Source organism: Bufo bufo, chromosome 4 (genome assembly GCF_905171765.1).
Source record: "Bufo bufo chromosome 4, aBufBuf1.1, whole genome shotgun sequence".
NCBI lineage: Eukaryota > Metazoa > Chordata > Amphibia > Anura > Bufonidae > Bufo > Bufo bufo.
In genome coordinates this window covers 349,882,819-349,908,318 of record NC_053392.1, presented here as the reverse complement: position 1 = coordinate 349,908,318, position 25,500 = coordinate 349,882,819, and the positions used below count along the sequence as shown (strand labels likewise).

The window sequence follows — 25,500 nt, the reverse complement described above, 5'->3', positions numbered from 1 at the left end:
TTTTAAAGATATATCTGTACGGTTCTTCCTAAACTACTTTGGAATCCACTGAGGGAGGAAGTACGGTAGGTATTCATCTTTTATTTGCTCTAAAGCTTCCTTTCAGCTGTAGGAGCGGATCCCTCTCTAGTGCCGTCATGGGTTCTGGAAAGTCAAATTACCAAAGTGTAATGATCTTTCTTTTTTACAGTGTGTTCCATATAGGATATATCATTTTTTTGTGAGATGAGTTGTGTTTTGCAATGGCACCATTTTGGGGAACATCATACTTTTTAATTACATTTTATTACCTCTTGGGAGAATGGAAAAACAGTAATTCCACAATTATTTTTTTTTTATTTGCATTATAAATTTATATATATATTTTTATATTTTACTACTTTTGCATAATAAATAAATACATTGAGGCAGATTTACTAATCCCATAGATGACGTAAGCATAGACAGCCCATCTAGACCAGCACCAGATTTATCACAGGAGCTCAGGCTGGATGATAAATATGGTGCATGGCTAGACACTTTTTGTCTAAATTTGTACCAACTATTGGTTGACTTTGTTTGAGACAGAATTCTGTAATTTTGGTGCCAAATGTTGCATATTAAGCTTATTCTGTTTATGATGTATATTTCTAGGTTATGTGGATAGTGCCCGCCTAGTTTTGGATCTCCCATAGTGGAAGGCCACATATGTGTGCCTGCAGATCCCAGATGTGTTTTTTGTAGACCGCGTTTCAAATTCTTATTACGCACGTTACCAAGCTGATAGAAGTGTAATCTTGACCTGTATATAACATACAGCTTAGTATTGGTACAAACTAGTGATGAACAAATCAATTTGTCTCCTCAACAAGAGTTCTTCACCTGCGAGGAGCTGTCCCTGCTGCTGAAGAAGCTCCTCAATTTGCTCATCTTTAGTATAAGCACTGTATGGTATTCTAGCCATAGTATTAAACACATACAGTATATTTTCTCTGTGAATGTTGAGTGGTTTGATAAAAAATAGTTCCAGCCCACCGGAGCACCGCAGCCTCTTCAAACAGCTGATTGGCGGGAGTCAGACTCCCTCGATCAGATATTGTATAGGTCATCGGAATTCAACCCAGAGAAAAACCCTCTAATCATGTTGTTCACCCATATTACAATCAGTCATGACCATGTTTTCTTACTTGGTAGAAGGATTTTGTCAAGTTGCTTAGAGAATCTGCTTCTGTGAATTGGATTATTGATGGATGTAGGGTTTTCTATTCTTCTTCTGACATAGGTTATAAAAGCTCTAATCAGTATGTCCTAATGCTTATTTCCTACTGATAATCTTGTTGAAAAATATATTGGTGCTATATCGCGATGGGGAAAAACATTCTATTAAGGACATTTGCTTCAGGATCTACTATTATGACAATGTTTTTTTTATTTTTAAAGCATGTATATGTGACTATAAGTAATTGCTTGTTCTCTTCAAATTAATACAGACCACCAGGAGATGTTTGCACGGTTGTGCCACATGTGCAAGTGGATTTTTCTGCGCTTCCATGACAAATCCATTGCAAAATATGCATGTGTTACATGCAGATTTTTACACAGATTTTTGTTGCAGATTTGCATGCAGATTTTGCTGCGGATTTGCCCCAAATCTACAATGAAAATTTGCAGAAAGAAAGAACATGCTGCAGTTTTCAAAATCCACACCACAATCTATGTGCGTAAAATGTCTGTAACGTCTAGCTGGTATTAGTAACATAGTAACATATGGCCAGATTTATCATAAAATTTACATCTTACTCCACTTTTACATATGTCCAAAGTCACTTTTGGCTAAGTCAGAGTTATCAGAGTTATTGTTTTGTTCTTTCTATGTTCCTAACTAAGCAAATGTAACAGATTTCCAATTAACTCACTTTATCTCCGGTGGCTGGTTTCTCAGATTTCACTGAGGGTCCCATGACCTGTGATGTCAGCTTCTCTCCCTGCTCTGATGAAGGTCGTTTACAAGCCTGTAAACAAGACGTGACTGTGCTGGCCACGCCTCCCCCTTCACTGCTGTCTGCTCTCTCTCCTAGGATTCTTAACCCCTTCAGCTGCACAGACTGGGTAGATCTGCAGGCAGTGAAGAGACAATTCTGGGCACTGGAGCTGACATACTAGCGAGAGCATTGCACAAGAAGGTAGGGGGAAGATCCTGTGTGTATTAGCAGTGTCATTATACAGCTGGGACTTGTAGTTCTACACATACAAGTTGCTGTTGATTCTCCCAGCAGTCAGACATGTCACTCATGGCAGCTCTTGTATCCACTCCCTTAGCAGTGTCATTATACAGCTGGGACTTGTAGTCCTACACATACAACATGCTGCAGAGTCTCCCAGCAGGCAGACATGTCACTCAAGGCAGCTCTTGTATTCACTCCCTTAGCAGTGTCATTATACAGCTGGGACTTGTAGTCCTACACATACAACATGCTGCAGAGTCTCCCAGCAGGCAGACATGTCACTCAGGGCAGCTCTTGTATTCACTCCCTTAGCAGAGCAGGGGGAGGGGCAGAGATTGTTTTTATTGCATGTAAACAAAGGGCCAGAAAAGAACCAGGGAAATGAGGAAATATATATATATTTTTTTTTTGCATAAAACTTGCTTAGCTCAGTTATACATCAGATTTTCTGTTCTATATATTTTTTTTTCATAACTCGGACAACCCCTTTAATGGTCCTTTAATACTGTGATAAATGTGGTTTGACGGTAGCAGTTCAGACTTCAGTAAGCGGCTTTACAAAAGTCACACGTCTTTACTAAAAAGTCACACGTCTTTACTAAAAAGTCACACGTCTTTACTAAAAAGTCGCATGTTCTATTAAAAAGTCGCATAAGATAAGCATGGTCCTCACTGGAGTGAAATTGCAAATTTTTTTGCGACTTTTTAAATTGTCAGAATAGTATATCTGTCTAGAGATAAATTTACATAAGAAAACACGCCCACTTCCAGAAAAGTGCAGAGCCAATAAAAGTCGCAAATTTTTGCGCAAAATTTGAGACTTTTTCACTCCATTATTTTGACTTGAGCTAATGATAAATCTGGCGCATAGTATAAAAGGCCGAAAAAATAAATCTGTCCATCCAGTTCACCCTGTTATCCTGCAAGTTGATCCAGAGGAAGGCAAAAAAAAACATGTGAGGTAGAAGCCAATTTCTTCCCGACTCAAATCAGGCAATCAGAATAACTCCCTGGATCAACGACCCATCTCTAGTAGCTATAGCCTGTAATATTATTACACTCCAGAAATACATCCAGGCCCCTCTTGAATTCCTTTATTGTACTCACCATCACCACCTCCTCAGGCAGATAGTTCCATAGTCTCACTGCTCTTACCGTAAAGAATCCTCTTCTAGTTTGTGTACAAACCTTCTTTCCTCCAGACGCAGAGGATGTTCCTCTGTCACAGTCCTGGGGATAAATAGATGATGGGAGAGATCTCTGTACTGACCCCTTTTAGGCTACTTTCACACGAGCGTTCGGGTGTCCGCTCGTGCGCTCCGTTTGAAGGGGCTCACGAGCGGCCCCGAACGCATTCGTCTGGCCCTAATGCATTCTCAGTGGAGGCGGATCCACTGAGAATGCATCCGCCTGCCAGCGCTCAGCCTCCGCTCCGCTCAGTGAGCGGACACCTGAACGCTGCTTGCAGCGTTCGGGTGTCCGCCTGGACGTGCGGAGGCGAGCGGATCCGTCCAGACTTATAATGGAAGTCAATGGGGACGGATCCGCTTGAAGATGACACCATATGGCTCAATCTTCAAGCGGATCCGTTCCCCATTGACTTTCAATGTAAAGTCTGAACGGATCCGCTCAGGCTACTTTCTGACTTAGAAAATTTTCTAAGTAATAATGCAGACGGATCCGTTCTGAACGGATGCAAACGTCTGCATTATCGGAGCGGATCCGTCTGATGAAACATCAGACGGATCCGCTCCGAACGCTCGTGTGAAAGTAGCCTAAGTCTAAATAGTGTAAAAATAAGTTTGAAACATTTTTTATTTTTTACATCGCCATATTCTGCCCCCATAACTTTTTTAGAGTTATGTCTACTGCGCTGTGTAGGGGCTATTTTTTTGCGGAACGATCTGTAGATTTTATTGATACCATTTTGAAGTGTATGTGACTTTTTTATTACATTTTAATTTTATTACATTTTTGGGGGAAGAGAAACGATAAAAAAAAAAGGCAAATCGTCCATTTTGACCCTTTTTTCCGTTACGCCATTTGCCGTAATTGGAATAACTCCCTTGATCAACAACCCCTGTCTAGTAGCTATAGCTATTATTACACTCTAGAAATACATCCAGACCCCTCTTGAACTCTTTTAGTGAGTACCTCCTCAGGCAGAGAGTTCCATAGTCTCACTGCTCTTACCGTAAAGAATCCTCTTCTATGTTTGTGTACAAACCTTCTTTTCTCCAGATGCAGAGGATGTCCCCTCATCACAGTCTTGGGGATAAATAGGTTATGGGATAGATCTCTGTACTGAACCCTGATATACACTCACCTAAAGAATTATTAGGAACACCATACTAATACGGTGTTGGACCCCCTTTTGCCTTCAGAACTGCCTTAATTCTACGTGGCATTGATTCAACAAGGTGCTGATAGCATTCTTTAGAAATGTTGGCCCATATTGATAGGATAGCATCTTGCAGTTGGAGATTTGAGGGATGCACATCCAGGGCACGAAGCTCCCGTTCCACCACATCACAAAGATGCTCTATTGGGTTGAGATCTGGTGACTGTGGGGGCCATTTTAGTACAGTGAACTCATTGTCATGTTCAAGAAACCAATTTGAAATGATTCAAGCTTTGTGACGTGGTGCATTATCCTGCTGGAAGTAGCCATCAGAGGATGGATACATGTTCTCCTTCTGTTTACGCCAAATTCGGACTCTACCATTTGAATGTCTCAACAGAAATCGAGACTCATCAGACCAGGCAACATTTTTCCAGTCTTCAACAGTCCAATTTTGGTGAGCTCGTGCAAATTGTAGCCTCTTTTTCCTATTTGTAGTGGAGATGAGTGGTACCCGGTGGGGTCTTCTGCTGTTGTAGCCCATCCGCCTCAAGGTTGTGCGTGTTGTGGCTTCACAAATGCTTTGCTGCATACCTTGGTTGTAACGAGTGGTTATTTCAGTCAACGTTGCTCTTCTTTCAGCTTGAATCAGTCGGCCCATTCTCCTCTGACCTCTAGCATCCACAAGGCATTTTTGCCCACAGGACTGCCGCATACTGGATGTTTTTCCCTTTTCACACCATTCTTTGTAAACCCTAGAAATGGTTGTGCGTTAAAATCCCAGTAACTGAGCAGATTGTGAAATACTCAGACCGGCCCGTCTGGCACCAACAACCATGCCACGCTCAAAATTGCTTAAATCACCTTTCTTTCCCATTCTGACATTCAGTTTGGAGTTCAGGAGATTGTCTTGACCAGGACCACCCCCCTAAATGCATTGAAGCAACTGCCATGTGATTGGTTGACTAGATAATTGCATTAATGAGAAATAGAACAGGTGTTCCTAATAATTCTTTAGGTAAGTGTATTTATACATAGTAATTAGATCTCCCCTCAGTCCTCTTTTTTTCTAAAGTTAGACCTCATTTGGAGTGTTGTGCGCGGTACTGGAGACCATATCTCCAGAAGGATATTGATACTTTGGAGAGAGTTCAGAGAAGAGCTACTAAACTAGTATATGGATTGCAGGATAAAACTTATCAGGAAAGATTAAACATGTATAGCTTGGAAGAAAGACGAGACAGAGGGGATATGATAGAAACTTTTAAATACATAAAGGGAATCAACAAGGTAAAAGAGGAGAGCATATTTAAAAGAAGAAAAACTGCTACAAGAGGACATTGTTTTAAATTAGATCGGTAAAGGTTTAAAAGTAATATCAGGAAGTATTACTTTACTGAGAGAGTAGTGGATGCATGGAATAGCCTTCCTGCAGAAGTGGTAGCTGCAAATACAGTGAAGGAGTTTAAGCATGCATGGGATAGGCATAAGGCCATCCTTCAATATAAGATGGGGCCAGGGGCTATTCATAGTATTCAGTATAATGAGCAGACTAGATGGGCCAAATGGTTCTTATCTGCCGACACATTCTAACCCTAATGTTGATGATCTTTCAGGGTACTGTAGTCCCCCCCCCCCCCCCCCCCATTCCAGTTATTACTTTAGTTGCCCTCCTCTGAACCCTCTCCAGCTCTGCTATGTCTGCCTTGTTCACAGGAGCTCAGAACTGTACACAGTGCTCCATGTGTGGTCTGACCAGTGATTTGTAAAGTGGTAGGACTATGTTCTCATCACGGGCATCTATGCCCCTTTTGATGCAACCCATTATCTTATTGGCCTTGGTAGCAGCTGCCTGACACTGGTTTCTACAGCTTAGTTTGCTGTTCACTAAAATTCCTAGGTCCTTTCCCATGTCAGTGTTACCCAGTGTTTTACCATCTAGTATGTACGGGTGACTTGCATTATTCCTTCCCATGTGCATAACCTTACATTTGTCAGTGTTAAACCTCATCTGCTACTTCTATGCCCAAGCCTTCAATCTATCCAGGTCCCTCTGTAGCAGTATACTGTCCTCTTCAGTGTAAATTACTTTACACAGTTTAGTGTCTTCTGCAAAAATTGATATTTTACTGTGCAAGCCTTCTACAAGATCATTAATAAATAAATTGAAGAGAATAGGGCCCAATACTGACCCCTGAGGTACCCCACTAGTGACAGTGACCCAATTTGAGTGTGTACCATTAGAAAACAGAGGGTGGTTATTATCACTGAGCCAGTTACTTACCCACATACAGACGTTTTCTCCCAATCCAATCATTCTTATTTTATATACTAACCTTTTATGTAGTACAGTGTCAAATGCTTTGGAGAAGTCCAGATACACGACATCCATTGATTCGCCACTGTCAAGTCTAGAACTTACCTCCTCATAGAAACTGATTAAATTAGTTTGGCATGACCGATCCCTCATGAAGCCATGCTGATATGGCGTTATTTTCCTTGAGGTACTCCAAGATAGCATCTGCTAGAAAACCTTCTAACAGTTTACCCACGACAGATGTTTAACTTACCGGCCTATGGTTTCCGGGCTCTGTTTTTGGACCCATTTTAAATATTGGCACCACATTTGCTATGCGCCAATCCTGTGGGACATTCCCTGTCAGTATAGAGTCTGCAAATATCAGAAATAAGGGTCTGGCTATAAAATTACTTAATTCTCTTAGGATACGGGGGTGTATGCCATCTTGTCCTGGCGATTTGTCTAATCTTTTTAAGACGTCGCTGTACTTCTTACGGGGTCAGATAGGGCACTTTTAATGGGGAATTTACTTTTACATTCTGCATTTCATCTGACAGTTTATTGTCCTCAGTGAATACAGTGGAGAAAAAAATATTTAATAGCTTTGCTTTCTCCTCATCACTCTCTGCAACTCCCCCCTCATTACTCTGTAGAGGGCTGACACCTTCAGATTTATACTTTTTACCATTTATATACCGTATTTTTCACCCCATAAGACGCATCCCCCCCCAAAAGTGGGGGAAAATGCCCCTGCGTCTTATGAGGCGAATACTAATCAAGTGCTTCCATTATGGAAGCGCTGATTAGTACCGGTGGACCGGGAAGCGGTTAAAGCGCTATACTCGCCTCTTCCTGGTCCTCGGCACTCTGCTGTGAAGGCTGCGCACATGTGAGGACCTCACACTTCGCGCCACACACAGCAGACTGAAGAGGAGGATTACCGAGCGCGGGCGGTGAGGAGCGGCGGCGTCCGGAGCAGGAAAGGTACCGTTTTATTTTTTTATTTCATTGCAGGGCTGAAGAGAGGCATATGGGGGCTAAAGAGAGGCATTTGGGGGCTGATGAGAGGCATGGGGCTCTTATCTGAGGTCTTATTGGGGGTCATTCACATTGGGGTCTGACCTGAGGTCTTATTGGGGTCTTATTAACATTGGGGGTCTGATTGGTGGACTGACCTGAGGTGTAATGAAAAATATATTTTTTCTTATTGTCCCCCTCTAAAAACCTAGGTGCGTCTTATGGGCCGGAGCGTCTTATAGGGTGAAAAATACGGTAATTGAAAAACATTTTAGGGTTAGTTTTGCTCTCTCGGTCTTTAGTTTGGCTGCTTTTATTTGTTTTTTACATATTATATATTTTTTTTTTCGTTATAGTTTTTCAGTTAAATGCTTTCTTTTTTTCATTTATTGCTTTCTTCACCATTCTATTTATCCACATTTGTTTTTTCTTGTTCCTTAATCTTTTATTTCAAAAAGGTATGTACCTCTCACAATTAGATTTTAGAATGCTTTTAAAAATATCCCATTTTGTGGCTGTATTTTTATTTTTGAGGACTTTGTCCCAGTTAGGCCTATGGCCTCTCTTAGTTGGCTAAATTTAGCTTTTTTGAAGTTTGGTATTTTTGTTCCTCCCTGAATAAACACTCTTTTGAATGATAATTGGAAGGTTATTACTTTATGGTCACTATTTCCCAGGTGTCCCCCAACCTGCACATCTGTTGTTCTGTCAGGTCTATTGGTTAATACTAAGTCCAGTATGGCCGTCCCTCTAGTCGGGTCCTGAACCAGTTGGGAAAGGTAACTGTCTTTGGTTATTGCCAAGAACCTGTTTCCTTTTATCAGATGTACAGGTTTCAGTTTGCCAGTCTATATCTGGGTAGTTGAAGTCCCCCATAATAACCACATCATTATGATCTGCCGCCTCATATATCTCGTTTAGTAGTAGATTTTCTGTGGACTCTGCTATATTAGGTGGTTTATAGTAAACTCCTATTAGTAATTTATTGTTGTTTTTACCTCCATGTATTTCTACCCACAGTGACTCCACATGTTCATGTCCCTCACTTATATCTTCTCGGACTGTGGGCTTTAGACAGGACTTTACATAAAGGCAGACCCCGCCCCCTCTCCGGTTTTGGCAATCCTTTCTAAACAGACTCTAACCCTGTACATTAACTGCCCAGTCATAGCTATCATCCAGCCATGTCTCAGTTATTCCCACTATGTCATAGTCCTCCTCACACATCACTAATTCCAGTTACCCAGTTTTATTAGTCAGGCTTCTGGCATTAGTATACATACAATTAAGAGGTTTATGTATATTTTTTACCCTACACTTTTCCTTCTGAGCTATTCTAGTCCCTCCATCCATTCCTCCCCCAGTCCCATTACCTTGCCCCCTGTCTCTATCTGCACTATCTTCCCATCCTATAATGTAATTACCCCCCCCCAGCTGCCACTTTCCCATTGAGGTGCAGCCCATCCCTACGATAGAGCATGTAGCCGAGAGAGAAGTCATCCCAGTTCTCCAGGAACCCAAACCCCTCCTTCCTACATCAGTTCTTGAGCCACTTGTTAACCTCCCTAATCTCCCGCTGCCTTTCTTGTGTGGCTCGTGGTACCGGTATTTCAGAAAATACTACCTTTTGAGGTCCTTGCCCTAAGCTTTTGACCTAAATCCCTAAAATCATTTTTAAGGACGCACCACCTACCTCTAACTTTGTAATTGGATTTGCAGCATACAGAACTGTGAATCAGATCTGCACAAAATATGCAACATACTGTATACATGTGGCCTTAAAGGGGTTATCCCATGACTAATGCTAAAAATGAAAATCAGACATCATATAGTACATGACATTCTCTGTATAACAAATCTAGAATCAGCCCTGTACCTCACATGGGTCCAGAGATCTCCCCATTCATTGCTCTGATTCATATCAAGCTGACGGCTCAAGGGGAGTGTCTTTTCTGCTGCAGCTAAGGGGGCGTGTCCATGCTCTCCCCATCACTGCTCAGGAGGAGTGTCCATGCTCTCCCTATCACAGCTCAGGAGGCAACTGAAGGATGAAACTGAGCATGTGCGGCCTTCTCAGTGAGCAGGTCAAAGAAACAAACCGCTGGTGGCGCCATACAGATACATTTTATTGAATAACTCAGTAGCTATGCTAAATTTCTAATTACATGCAATTATAAAAGTATTCAGATCCAGGTGCTGGTTTGAAAACTGTAGAATATTTTTCGTGGGACACCACCTTTAAGATTAAGGTGCAATTGGAATGCACTTCAGTGCAAGTTTTCCGTCCCCGTGTTTACTAATTCAGTCAGATACAGAAGGCTCAAGGTGTATGACGTTGTTTGAAGGTGTACATGGGAGATGTGGGGAGGATGGTAAAACACTTTAGAGCAGATTTTTGAATCCTGTCTAATATTTATACAATCTAAAGATTGTATTCCAGTGGCTTATGCTGAATGATAGATTTAATGCGTCTTGCTGGACATGTTATACACTTTTGTTTAACTTTATACCACATATTGGTTGGCTTACTTTTTGCCAACATTTTGGTGCTCCGTTTTGAACTTTAAACCCTACCCCCTTTTCAGGATTGGGGTCCTGAGTTCCCTTTTTTCTCCTCACTGCTCTATTGCGCTCCTTAGACTTTGAATGGAGCGCAATCATTGCCCCATTGAAGATCCCTAGTGATCAGTGGTGGTCCCATTGGTGTGTCTCCTAACAATTATACATTTATCAGCTATACTGTGTACACATTTATTTCAATATTGCAATGTATCAGGATTGAGAATAGGTTTATTATACTGCTGTTTCATCGTCATTATTTGTGCAGGTAAGATGCATTATTAATGTTTTCCCTAGCACATTTATATACCAAGAACTTGTAGTTATAATTTGTTAATGAGATTAAATGGGATGACCTTTTTTTCCTGTTGATTTTTAGGTTGGTATGCAAACTAAACACAAGAACCACCATATTGGCTGCTACAAACCCCAAAGGAGCATATGACCCAGAGGAATCTATTTCTGTAAATGTGGCACTTGCTAGTCCTCTTCTCAGTAGATTTGATCTGGTACTGGTATTGCTGGACACAAAAAATGAAGACTGGGACAGAATCATTTCCTCATTTATATTGGAAAATAAAGGTAGATTAGTGATGTGGATACAATCTGTGTAGAACACTACAGAATATGTCAGTGGACACCTAACCATCAAACCTGTATGTTGGACATCACATTCCAAAACCATGGCTAGAATTTGTCAAGACTGACGTTTCATGCATTAGTAAATTAGGTACATTTCTGGCTCGTGTGCTAGGAAGTCAAACTTATGCCAACTATGAGCTGGCATAGATCTGAGATATAATTTACGCCAGTTTCTGCTATAAATCTTAGCAAATTTGCCAGGCAGTGGGAGGCCACCCCACTTCCACACACACCGCCTAGTGGTGACCACAATGTAAAACCCTTTAGGGTCCATTCACACATCCGTGTGTGTTTTGCGGATCCACAAAACACAGACAGCGGCAATGTGCGTTCCGCATTTTACGAACCGCACATTGCCGGCACTAATAGAATATGCCTATTCTTGTCTGCAATTGCGGACAAGAATAGGACATGTTCTATTTTTTTCGGGAAAGTGCGGATTCGCAATTCCGGATCCGGGCAGCACATCATGCTGCCCCATAGAAATGAATGGGTCCACAATTCAGTTCCGCAAAATGCAGAACGAAATTGCGGACATGTGAATGGACCCTTAAAATATCACATTTTGATGCCATTTTACTGACACATAGGGTTTGATAAATCAATTCCCCTCCTTGGGCGCTAATATGATTAAGCCCCATTTGTGGCTATAACATCTGCTTTTCTAGAAAGGCTTTCTTCAAGATTTTGGAGCGTGTCTGAGGGAATGTGTGCTTACTGAGCCAAAAGAGCATCGATGTGGTCAGTTTTTTTTTTTTTATTGGATGAGAAGACATTCCAATTCATCCTAAAGAGGTTTGATGAGGTCAGGGCTCTATGCAGACCACTCGAGTTCCAAACCCAGATTTGTTCATCAGACAGAAATGTGATTAACTACTCCAAAGGATGCTTTTCTACTGCTCAAGAGTCTAGTGGGGGTTTGCTTCATACTGCTTAGGCTACATTCACACGGCAGTGAAAAAAAATGCCCATGAAAAACCGACACACTATCAGTTTTTCATGGCCATTTTTCAATCATTTTGCATCCATTTTCTGGCCATTTTAAACTGACATTAAAAATTTGATTATTTTCATAGTGTGTTTTTTTTATTTTATTGTTTATTTTAATCAATCCCATCCTACCCTCTGCACTATACATAATGTCCCCCATAGTGGACCCTAGCAGTAGTAATGTGCTTTTTTTGTATTGTGAAAAAATAAAAGATAAATACTCATCCACTTGCATGCGCAGAAGCAGTCGCTCCTTTCTTGATGATGAGGGACCAGCACTCCCAGCATGATGACCTCACCATGTACTCCCAGCGATCATGCTTGGGAGAGCATGGTGATGTCATGACACTGTGAGTGCAGTTCCTTCAGCATCAAGAGAGGAGCAACTGCCTCTGCACATGGAAGTGGATGAGGAGACTAATTATCTTCTTTTTTTAACCCCTAAAAGGCTATTTTCCACTAGTGTACCCGTTTTTAAAGACCGGTGCACTCCTATCTAACGGCTGTTAAAAACGGTCCTATTGATTTTCTGTGAAAATCTGGCTGTGAAAACGGCAAAAATAGGACATGTTAAAAAAAAAAACGGCCATATGAATAGCCCCATTGACTTCAATTGGTTCTAAAACGGGCCACATGAAGGCCCGTTACATAGCCGTTTGTCGTGTAAATGTAGCCTTAGCCAACAATTGGAAACTCCTGATGCAGTTTTCTGCTGAAATTTATCAAAACTTGTGTACAAAAAAAACTAACTGGTTTAGTTGCCCATAGAAACCAGATTCCACCATTTTTCACAGTTCCTTTGGAAAATGGAAGGTGGAATCTGGTTGCTATGGTCAACTAAACCAGTTTTCCTTTACACCAGTTTTGATAAATCTCCCCCAAAGTGTTTCTGCACTGAGAAGCTTTACATGGTGGAGACAACTACAGCTCACCCCACCGATCACAGTAAAGCAATAAATCCTTGGTGATGCTTGTGTTTGTGGGCGACACACAAATCACTCTCTGGACACAGAACACAGGCAAAAATCCAATGAAGTAATTTTGTCTAGCATAATTTTAAAATCCACGTGGTATAGCTTCCAGCTTGCATGTTTTGCACACATGGCTCTTACTGACAGCTAAGCTTTGAGTAAAAGCCATGGGCTCAAAACACTTTAACGGAAAGCTATGCCGAATGGATTTTCAAATTATATGACAAAAATTATGCTCTTGCATCCTCCAAGTCATGCTTGCCATGCCCTCTTCCCGCCACCTTCCCCCTGGTTGACGTTTGAGTAGTGGCTACATCATCTTTCAACATCTGGCGTAGGCCCACTCCTCCATGGCGCTCGTTCACGTGGAGGAGACTGAGTGCGTCTGTGCAAGATGTAGAGAGATGAGATGATGTGGCCGCTACTCAGAAACATCAGTCTAGGGGTAGGAGGCAGGAATTGGCTATATCGTGAAAACCATGAAACACAAAAGCTGGATAAGGGCACCATCAGGAACAACATGCTTGAAAGAATAAGTTAATGGGCATAGGTTCCCTTTCAGTGCAGCTGGACAAATTACTTTATTGGATTGTTACTCCTAGATGCTTCTGCTTCACAATAATATCACTTACAGTTGCCTACAGTACAATTTTCCTAAGCTGACCTGTGGCAAAGCTGGCCTCCTATGATCGTACACCTTTGCTTCAGATTTAGGCTCTGGATTATTTTATTAATTTATCTGTTTCTCTGTTAGGAAGTCCTCGTAAATCTGACAAGCTGTGGAGTATGGACAAGATGAAAACTTATTTTTGCCTCATAAAGAGCCTGCAGCCTAAGATGTCTGAAGGAGCCAACATGATTTTGGTTCGTTACTACCAACTTCAGAGACAAAGTGATAGCAGGAATGCAGCACGTACTACTATCCGCCTCCTAGAAAGCTTGATACGCCTCGCAGAGGGTAAGTACAGTAGTTACTTTACGGGTACTTTAAGAGAAGCACTCTAAGGGCCATTCACACGGCGGGTTTTACTGCTGCTGCGGCGGTTTCAGTATGGCCAATTCGGGGCATATTTCCCAGGTTGCGGCTGGGTCTCCTCCAGTCCCCATTATAGTTAATGGGGCCAAATGGCAATCATGTAGTCTGCTGGATCTCACTATCGCTAGTGTAAACTAGCCTATTTCAATTAATTTTGCCTAAAAAAGTCAAAAGCTTAAAATGTCCAAATTTCCCCAAGATAAATTCCTTGGGGGAAGGGGCAATGTTAAAAAAAAAAAAAAAAAAAAAAAGTAATTTTGAAAGAGTTTCTGTTTTAGTACAGCATCTGTACTGGCAAGATGGTGCCATAGAACCAGCAACAGAAAAATTGGCCCTCAAAATCTATAGTGCGCTCGTCATTTCAGGTCTTCCTGTGAGCCCAAACAAGATGCAAAAAGTGCATATAGGGTATCATTGCAAACGGCAGAAGTTTATAAACGTTTGTTCATAAAACGTGTGTTTTTTCAAGGACACATGTTGAATATGTAAAATAGGCCACTGAATGAAAACATTTTGGGGAAAAAAGCAGTTAACTTTTTTCCACCCAATACCATTTATTTTCCTATTTAAAAAAAAATGTCCATGTTTCCTTAAGATGGATACCTTAGGGGTCAACATTAAAAATAGTCACTTTCAAGGTGTTTCTAAGGTTTTCTGTATTGTATAAGATCTGCTTTGGCAGTATGGTGCCATAAAACCAGCAAAATAGGCCGCCAAAATCTATAATGCTCTCCAGTCATTTCAAGTCTTGCTGTGATCCCAGCAAGTAGATAAATTGCACAAATCCATTTTTCACATTGCAAACACACGGTAAAGGTTTTATAAAGGTTTTTTTCGTTGTCTTTTGTAACAGAAAAAATATATATTTTTCCAAATTTTCAGTTTTTCTTTCAATATACAGTATATTTTTAAAATAATATATCTGTCATTTAATGGCACAAAAGCTGTGTGTCCTGAAAATACTTTCTAATACTTATAGGTTGGTTCAGAAATTAAAGTTATTTACAGTTAGATATACCCACTGCTAAAACTGAAATACACTCTGGTAATAAAGTGATTAAAAAGTGATCAGCTAGTTTAGTCTAGCATGTTACTGGTGGGATCGTTTGTACAAACGACCCAATGGATGACTGATCGGCTGAAGTGTAGCCGATCATTATCTTAGGCTACTTTCACACTAGCGTTTGGGGCTCCGCTTGTGAGTTCCGTTTGAAGGCTCTCACAAGCGGCCCCGAACGGATCCGTCCAGCCCTAATGCATTCTGAGTGGATGCGGATCCGCTCAGAATGCATCAGTTTGGCACCGTTTGTCCTCCGCTCCGCTCAGCAGGCGGACACCTGAACGCAGCTTGCAGCGTTCAGGTGTCCGCCTGGCCGTGCGGAGGCAAACGGATCCGTCCAGACTTACAATGTAAGTCAATGGGGACGGATCCGTTTGAAGTTGACACAGTATGGCTCAATTTTCAAACGGATCCGTCTCCCATTGACTTTCAATGTAAAGTCAAAACGGATCCGTTTGCATTATCATGAACAAAAAAAAAAAAAAAAATTTTTTATTTTTTTTTTTTTTGTTCATGGTAATGCAAACGGATCCGTTCTGAACGGATCTAAGCATTTGCATTATAGGTGCGGATCCGTCTGGGCACATACCAGACGGATCCGACCTAAACGCAGGTGTGAAAGTAGCCTTAGATGTGTGACAGCATAAAACTGGCGACATTCCCTTTTAATTTTATGGTGTTGTTTAACCCTAAGACAAAGGCTGCCGTACAAGTCACTTCAATATGGCGCCTTCTTGTGGGCACCATAGCCACCGGGTTTCTGCTATTTCATACAGCAGACACCCCAGGCTAATGTCTGAGATGGTCAAATGTGAGATCGGGGAAGCTGCTGCCTGGTAATGATAGTCTAGAGCCAGCTTGAGGCTCCTATGTCTATCACAGGTGCATTCCAATACAGGCTTGTAGATGGCAGCACTGCATTGGAATATGCTGAATTCTATATATAGTAATGGATAAAATCCCATTACTGAACAGAAATGATTGCTTGTTATAGTCACCTGGCTGACTTAAGAAAGGAAGGAAAAAAGTTTTCAATATTAAAAAAATATATATAAAAATTCAAATCATACTCTTTTACCAAAATTAAAATTATGGTGATGAATTTTTTTGTTTTAACTATATGGTGATTTTGGCTTTCAGGTGACGCTTATGGAAAATATACACTACAGTGATATTATATCATGAAAGTAGGGCATTTAAATAGAAGCATGCAATGGTGATTTCCTCATCTCAAACAATTTATTGAAACAAAAAGCCAACCACAGCAGTGGCTATACCCCCCACAAAAAAATGTCAATGTCTTTATAACTTGTCATGTGGCCTGGAGCATCAATTACAGCTTGACAACGACGTCTCATGCTGTTCACAAGTTGACTTATCGTCTGCTGAGGCATGGCATCCCACTCTTATTGAAGGGCGCCCCTCTGGTCATTGAGGTTCTGGGGTACAGAGTTACAAGCCTCTACACGCCAATTCGGCAGATCCCATAGGTTTTCAATGGGATTCAGGTCTGGATAAAGTGCAGGCCACTCCATTTGAGGTACCCCAGTCTCCAGCAGTCGTTCCCTAATGATGCAACCTGATGAGCTGGAGCATTGTCGTCCATGAAGATGAAATTAGGCCTGTGTTGTTCATGCAGAGGCACAATGACTGGATTAATGTTATTCAAGTAGTATGGGCTTGTCACTGTACGATTCACAAAGTGTAAGGCAGTTCTGTATTGACCAGACATCTGCCCATACTGTAACAACACCACCACCACCAAAGGCAAACAGTGGCTGATGCATAGCACTCTCCTTGATGTCTCCGTCATCGTTGGTGGGCATAATTTCTTCTCAGAGTGAATCGACTTTAATCAGTGAACAGCACTGAGGCCCATTTGTCCCTCGTACCTGGCCCATGCAAGATGATGACACCTGTGGTCAGGTACCCTTGCAGGTCGTCTAGCACCCAGACCACGCTGATGTAAATTGTTTCGAATGGTCTGACTTGACATTTGTGTGCCTCTCGGCTCCCTTAAATGTGCCTGGAGTTGCATGGCATTCATCATCCGATTCTGCAGGGCATTGTTGACAATGAAGCGGTCATCAGTATGGGATCTGGCCTAAGGACGTCCACTTCTGTGCCTTTCTGTGACTCTTCCAGTCTCTGTATCTCTGTTGCAACCTGCTGATGACACTCTGTGACACTCTAAGCTCAGTGGATCAAACAAAAAATGGATGGTAGGACAGCACCACTTACTTGGATACACTCAAGAGACTTTGCGGCGGTGCTCGTGGCGTCAGGTCTCGGCCTCAGAGACCCCCAAAATACCAGTAAAGATGAAGAAGGTCACGGCACTCCAAAAGCTTGTTCAATGTTCTTTAATACACCAAAGATTCAGCAGCAACGTTTCGACAATAGTCTTTATCAAGCTACACACAAGTTTACAAGTGACTCACATTATATTATATAAGGGTACTAATTCATACCGATTACTCAGTGGGTGTGCTCCCGACAATAAACCCGCCTCCTCTCAGGTACAAACAATCATATGATTAATTCAACCTACCAACCACAGTGTATATTAATGTAAGGCTTACCAAGCATTCATACGTGGGCTGTTACTCTGTAGTGTGTCCATGATGCGCGGCGTCTTCCGCATACGACTGCGCGAGTGTTCAGACTGGATTCACATGCATCACATGATCAACTGAATGGTCATATGATCAGTGACGCTACTATCGGTCACCTGACAGGTGACGCGCCTAAGCGTCTAATCGCTGTCATGGTAACCCCAGGTCCTGCAGAGAAAGTATACCATTCCGTATGGTGCTCTTCATTTAGTATTATTTCAAATGCTTATAACTAAATATAAGGACGCCGGTCACCACGGACACATCAACAGAAAGGTGATATCATTTAATGAAAATATAGTTTTGTTTAACAGTGACGTAGGAACCGATCTCGGCAGGATGTCTCAAATAACTCAATCATATCAAAACTACGGTTCAGTACCTAACTGGGTATACGAAAAGCGGAAATGTGTAATGCCACACATAAACATAAAGGGGACCCTTTCATAGAGGCTCGGAGCTGTTCAAAAGATGCGACCCTACCAACGTTCGTTTACAAGGGAATAAGTTTAGAAATGGCATAAAGGGTGGGATCCCATGCGCTGCACGGTACAGAGTAACCAAACCCTTACCCCCCATAAGTAAATACCCAGGGGTGTACCGGTATGATATACCCTAGATATACTAAAGAATACAATTGGACAAGGGATACTAGGGCCACAACCATCGCCCCCCTCTGTCAAAAGAGAGACCACCGATGCGAGCCCTTGCCTGGTCTGGGCCCCACCGCCAAGTGGAAGACCCCTAACACGCTTATCCCCATTGTCTCCTGTAATTATAAAAATATTTTGTCATATTTTTTATAAGCATCACCCTACGCCACCGGACCTCGATATAGCCCGCATACATAGATCAGCTCCCCAGGTGAATAATTAGGGTTTGGTAAATCCACCCGTCATATATGTGGTCCACATCCGCCACGCATATCCAGTCTATGGAATCAAACCTGACACACAATTCGTGCGATAGTATAATGAACCTGCTGGACCGCTCCCAGGTCATTGCTCCCAAAACACCTTAGTCCATCCCTCGCCCATATCTCGCATGGCAGCCTTATCTATAAGTGATAAAGGAAAACAGGAAGAAAAAAAATTTGTTAATAATCTCGATACAATATCGGGTACTGTCACTTAATACATATAAAAACCCTTATTTTCACATCCCATATGACGACTCAAAAGAGGGAACCCACCTTGAACTCCCGATTGAGTCCCTTAGGCTCAATGGTGTCCAGTTCAAAGATCCATCTGAGTTCCAGGCGTTTTAATAGTCGTTCCCGATCACCACCTCTCTGTGGTGCGGGGACGCCATCAATAATCCTGAACCTCAATTGTGCAACGCTGTGTTTACATCTATAGAAATGTTCCGGGCCCGGGAGTTCACCTTCCAAATTTTCAGACGTATTCTCCATCCTTGTAAACAATTTCCGGATGGAGTACCTGTGCTGGTTAATCCTCAATTTGCAGGCCTGTGTGGTCTCACCCACATAGATGAGACCACACGGGCACTGCAATGTATAGATCACAAAATCAGAGGAACATGTGTAAAAACCCTTTATGTCATACTTCTTTCCAGTGTGTGGGTGGAAAAAGGTTTGTCCCTTCAGTACATTATTGCAGTTGCAACAGTTGAGGCAGGGATAGCACCCTTTTCTGGAGATGCATGGTTTATCAGGCCTCTGCAGAAAAGAATGTACTAACTGATCCCCCAGATTTTTGGATCTCCTGTAGGACATAAGCGGTGGTGTCTGGAACTCCACAATGTCTGGGAAAGAGCGTGTCAGGATTTGCCAATTTCGTCTGAGCGTACCCGCTATTTGTTTGCTCAGAACCGAATGTGTGGACACAAAAGGTAATCTCTTGTTTTCAGTTTTTGTTCTAGTCGTGGTCAACAAATGAGTCCGCGTATGCTGCCTGACTTTGTCGAGATGTCTCTTGACCAACTTTTTGGGATATTGTCTGGCTATGAACTTAGAGCTCATTACCTGCAATCTATCATCTACATTTTTGTCATCTGAAATGATACGTCTTACCCTAAGGAGTTGGCTGTATGGGAGAGAACTCAACATGTTTTTTGGATGGGCACTATCAAAGCGCAACATGTTATTTCGGTCCGTTGGTTTAACAAAAATGTCTGTTTGAAGACCCCTCTGTCACATAAATAAGTGTCTAGAAATTGTATAGAGTGTGGCGAGTCCACTCTAGTAAACTTCAGTTGCGTGTGGACACTATTGATGTAGTCATGAAACTCCTCTAACTCCGCGTCCGTCCCTGTCCATATGAGGAAGATGTCGTCTATATACCTCACCCACCTGGACACAAATTGGAACAGGGTGGATGGGTATATAGACGACTCCTCCACATATGTCATATAGATATTGGCATATGTCGGGGCCATATTAGACCCCATGGCGGTCCCACGATCTTTTGAACAGCTCCGAGCCTCTATGAAAGGGTCCCCTTTATGTTTATGTGTGGCATTACACATTTCCGCTTTTCGTATACCCAGTTAGGTACTGAACCGTAGTTTTGATATGATTGAGTTGTTTGAGACATCCTGCCGAGATCGGTTCCTACGTAACTGTTAAACAAAACTATATTTTCATTAAATGATATCACCTTTCTGTTGATGTGTCCGTGGTGACCGGCGTCCTTATATTTAGTTATACGCATTTGAAATAATACTAAATGAAGAGCACCATACGGAATGGTATACTTTCTCTGCAGGACCTGGGGTTACCATGACAGCGATTAGACGCTTAGGCGCGTCACCTGTCAGGTGACCGATAGTAGCGTCACTGATCATATGACCATTCAGTTGATCATGTGATGCATGTGAATCCCGTCTGAACACTCGCGCAGCCGCAGTCGTATGCGGAAGACGCCGCGCATCATGGACACACTACAGAGTAACAGCCCACGTATGAACGCTTGGTAAGCCTTACATTAATATACACTGTGGTTGGTAGGTTGAATTAATCATATGATTGTTTGTACCTGAGAGGAGGCGGGTTTATTGTCGGGAGCACACCCACTGAGTAATCGGTATGAATTAGTACCCTTATATAATATAATGTGAGTCACTTGTAAACTTGTATGTAGCTTGATAAAGACTATTGTCGAAACGTTGCTGCTGAATCTTTGGTGTATTAACCACCTCAGCCCCTATAGCTTAAACACCCTGAAAGACCAGGCCACTTTTTACACTTCTGACCTATACTACTTTCACCGTTTATTGCTCGGTCATGCAACTTACCACCCAAATGAATTTTACCTCCTTTTCTTCTCACTAATAGAGCTTTCATTTGGTGGTATTTCATTGCTGCTGACATTTTTACTTTTTTTGTTATTAATCGAAATTTAACAATTTTTTTGCAAAAAAATGACACCCATGCTGGGTGAGATAAATATCTTGGTCAAATGCCAACTTTGTATAAAAAAAAATGGGAGAAGTTGTCTTTTGCCAAGATATTTCTCTCACCCAGCATGGGTATATGTAAAATGACACCCCAAAACACATTCCCCAACTTCTGAATACGGAGATACCACATGTGTGACACTTTTTTGCAGCCTAGGTGGGCAAAGGGGCCCATATTCCAAAGAGCACCTTTCGGATTTCACTGGTCATTTTTTACAGAATTTGATTTCAAACTCCTTACCACACATTTGGGCCCCTAGAATGCCAGGGCAGTATAACTACCCCACAAGTGACCCCATTTTGGAAAGAAGACACCCCAAGGTGATGGGCTGATGGGCATAGTGAGTTCATGGAAGTTTTTATTTTTTGTCACAAGTTAGTGGAATATGAGACTTTGTAAGGGAAAAAAAAAAAATCATCATTTTCCGCTAACTTGTGACAAAAAATATAAAATTCTAGGAACTCACCATGCCCCTCACGGAATACGTTGGGGTGTCTTCTTTCCAAAATGGGGTCACTTGTGGGGTAGTTATACTGCCCTGGCATTTTCCAGGGGCCCTAATGTGTGGTAAGTAGGTAAATGACCTGTGAAATCCTAAAGGTGCTCTTTGGAATGTGGGCCCCTTTGCCCACCTAGGCTGCAAAATAGTGTCACACATGTGGTATCGCCGTATTCAGAAGTTGGGGAATGTGTTTTGGGGTGTCTTTTTACATATACTCATGCTGGGTGAGAGAAATATCTCGGCAAAAGACAACTTTTGCCATTTTTTTATACAAAGTTGGCATTTGACCAAGATATTTATCTCACCCAGCATGGGTATATGTAAAATGACACCCCAAAACACATTGCCCAACTTCTCCTGAGTACGGCGATACCACATGTGTGACACTTTTTTGCAGCCTAGATGCGCAAAGGGGCCCACATTCATTTTATGAGGGCATTTTTAGACATTTGGATCCCAGACTTCTTCTCACGCTTTAGGGCCCCTAGAATGCCAGGGCAGTATAAATACCCCACATGTGACCCCATTTTGGAAAGAAGACACCCCAAGGTATTCAATGAGGGGCATGGCGAGTTCATAGAATTTTTTTTTTTTTTTGGCACAAAAAATTGATTATATATATTTTTTTTCTCACAAAGTCTCCCTTTCCGCTAACTTGGGACAAAAATTTCAATCTTTCATGGACTCAATATGCCCCTCACGGAATACCTTGGGGTGTCTTCTTTCCGAAATGGGGTCACATGTGGGGTATTTATACTGCCCTGGCATTCTAGGGGCCCTAAAGCGTGAGAAAGAAGTCTGGAATATAAATGTCTAAAAAAAATTTACGCATTTGGATTCCGTGAGGGGTATGGTGAGTTCATGTGAGATTTTATTTTTTGACACAAGTTAGTGGAATATGAGACTTTGTAAGAAAAAAAAAAAAAATTTGCGCTAACTTGGGCCAAATTTTTTTCTGAATGGAGCCTTACAGGGGGGTGATCAATGACAGGGGGGTGATCAGAGAGTCTATATGGGGTGATCACCCCCCTGTCATTGATCACCCCCCTATAAGGCTCCATTCAGACGTCCGTATGCGTTCTGCAGATCCGATCCATCTATCAGTGGATCCGTAAAAATCATGCGGACGTCTGAATGGAGCTTTACAGGGGTGTGATCAATGACAGGGGGGTAATCAATGACAGGGGGGTGATCAGGGAGTCTATATGGGGTGATCACCACAGTCATTGATCACGCCCCTGTAAGGCTCCATTCAGACGTCCGTATGCGTTTTGCGGATCCGATCCATCTATCAGTGGATCCGTAAAAATCATGCGGACGTCTGAATGGAGCTTTACAGGGGTGTGATCAATGACAGGGGGGTAATCAATGATAGGGGGGTGATCAGGGAGTCTATATGGGGTGATCACCACAGTCATTGATCACGCCCCTGTAAGGCTCCATTCAGACGTCCGTATGCGTTTTGCGGATCCGATCCATCTATCAGTGGATCCGTAAAAATCATGCGGACGTCTGAATGGAGCTTTACAGGGGGGTGATCAATGACAGGGGTGTAATCAATGACAGGGGGGTGATCAGGGAGTCTATATGGGGTGATCAGGGGCTAATAAGGGGTTAATAAGTGACAGGGGGGGGTGTAGTGTAGTGTGGTGCTTGGTGCTACATATTGATGAGCTATCTGTGTCCAAACAAAAGGGACCACCAGAGGACCAGGTAGCAGGTATATTAGACGCTGTTATCAAAACAGCGTCTAATATACCTGTTAGGGGTTAAAAAAATCACATCTCCAGCCTGCCAGCGAACGATCGCCGCTGGCAGGCTGGAGATCCACTCTCTTACCTTCCGTTCCTGTGAGCGCACGCTCACAGGAAATCTCGCGTCTCGCGAGAGGACGCGCCGGCGCGTCCGGGCGGAATTAATCAACCACCTTCAGGACGCGTCGCTGCGTACGGCGGTCCGGAGGTGGTTAAAGAACATTGAACAAGCTTTTGGAGTGCCGTGACCTTCTTCATCTTTACTCTAAGCTCAGTGGCCACTTCTGTCTGAGAACATCCTGCTTGAAGCCTCACAATGCTGAGGTACTGTTGATCAATTGTTAGGTGTCGTCTTGGTCTCATGATGTCAAAATATGAACAGCATTATGAGGAGGACTGTTTAATTACGAATTCTAATTGAACCAGGAAATTTATTGGGTGATTCATGGACCAAACGCCTGTTGTGAATTTTGCTGTTAAGTTCCTTGTTAGAGAACAGCAAGTTGTGCTGAAACGTTGAACAGTTGGACATGTGCATTCAAAAGTTTAGAGAAGGTCACTTTTTAAGTTCACCTGTAAAGGTTAGAGTGCATTTTAGTTTCACCCACAAGCCAAATATTCCTGACTTTTTTTTGTGAGTATTGTATATTCCTAAGACAGTCGGGAACGGGTTAAAAAGTGCGATGTGCAACACTATTAGTAAATCTGCCCTAATATGTTTTCCACGGCAGAATGCAGATACACAAGTTTTTAGTACACAAATTAAAATTTCATAGAAATACATGGGGAAGTATTTATGAAGCAGATTTTTTGCATTTAGCATTTTGCCTAGCTGGGCTGTCACAGCGCAGTGGGCAAGTTAGTTTGTTCTAGATCAAATGATGGTCTCCATTGTAAAGATTTTACCTGATTTAATTAATCACTGAAAGCTCTGCACAGGCATTGTCGGAAGGAATGCTGGAAGATTTCGTCCCAGAGTTGTGAAAGCAGTATGGGATTAGTATGCACTGTACGATTATTTCACAAACTTGTTTCTGAGCTTTTCTTCTTTTTTTTTTATCTAGCCCATGCTCGACTGATGTACCGGGATACTGTCACTGTTGAAGATGCTGTCACAGTTGTGTCAGTAATGGAGTCCTCTATGCAGGTATGAATACCTGTACTTTCCATCTGCACAGGGTACCCTGTACTTCTGTGCACGCATTGAGGCGAGAGGGGTAGCACCTTGCTTACTGTACTAGAGACAATACACTGAATAAGAGCACAGTAGCTGGGAGTAACTAGACCCATCAAGCACAGCACCGTACATTGTATAACGGCTGTGCTTGGTATTGTGCTCCGCCTGTTTCACTCCGTTTTGATCCTTCATAATACAAGTCTATGGGCAGCATAACGGATCCATTATGCAGGAGTCCAGTCCTGCATAACGGAAACCAGGACGGATCTGTTATGCTGCCCTTAGACTTTTATTATGATGGAATGCAAAACGGAAGCCTTTAAAAGGCATTCCGTTTTGCTTTCCATCATAATTGAAGTCTATGCAAATCAAAACGGATCCGTCTGGTTCCCGTTATGCAGAACAGACAAAAGTCTGTCGACAGGACTTTGTTTTCCGTCTTGCATAACAGGAACCAGACAGATCCGTTATGATTCTCATAGACTTCTATTATGACGGATCAAAACGGAATGCCTCTTAAAGGCTTCCATTTTGACTTCCGTCTTATGGATTCCGTTATTTTCCGTTATAACAATGTTATAATGGAAAGCCATAACTGAATACATAACGCTGATGTGAACCTACCCTAAGGGTGCCTTCATGTGTCTTATGCTTTGTTGCAGAATTTTTTTCCACAGAAAATTGGTTTCTTTCAGCTGGATGGGGCTCGCAGAAATCCAAGTGATTGACCGCAAAGCAACCTCATTCAAATGGATGGAACTGATTGAATGTTCTGCAAAAAAAATCTGCAGCATGTGAAAGCACCCCAAAGGTTTCCTTGCTGCTTTAGCCTATGAAGCCAACATTACTTTTGTGCAAGAGCAGAAAAGGAATTAGGACTACAGCACTTACAGTGAGGAACAGAAGTATTTGAAC

General features: G+C 42.2%; 1 protein-coding gene across 2 annotated transcripts in view; it reads left to right on the top strand.

Moving 5' to 3' along the window:
- Positions 1 to 25,500, top strand: part of MCM9 (minichromosome maintenance 9 homologous recombination repair factor) — a 129,656-nt gene that overhangs the window by 92,860 nt on the left and 11,296 nt on the right. For both annotated transcript variants that reach the window (XM_040428928.1, XM_040428927.1), the window contains 3 exons: positions 10,800 to 11,002; positions 13,778 to 13,981; positions 24,473 to 24,555. In XM_040428928.1, coding sequence (XP_040284862.1) covers positions 10,800 to 11,002; positions 13,778 to 13,981; positions 24,473 to 24,555 — 490 coding nt within the window. The remainder of the gene's footprint in view (positions 1 to 10,799; positions 11,003 to 13,777; positions 13,982 to 24,472; positions 24,556 to 25,500) is intronic.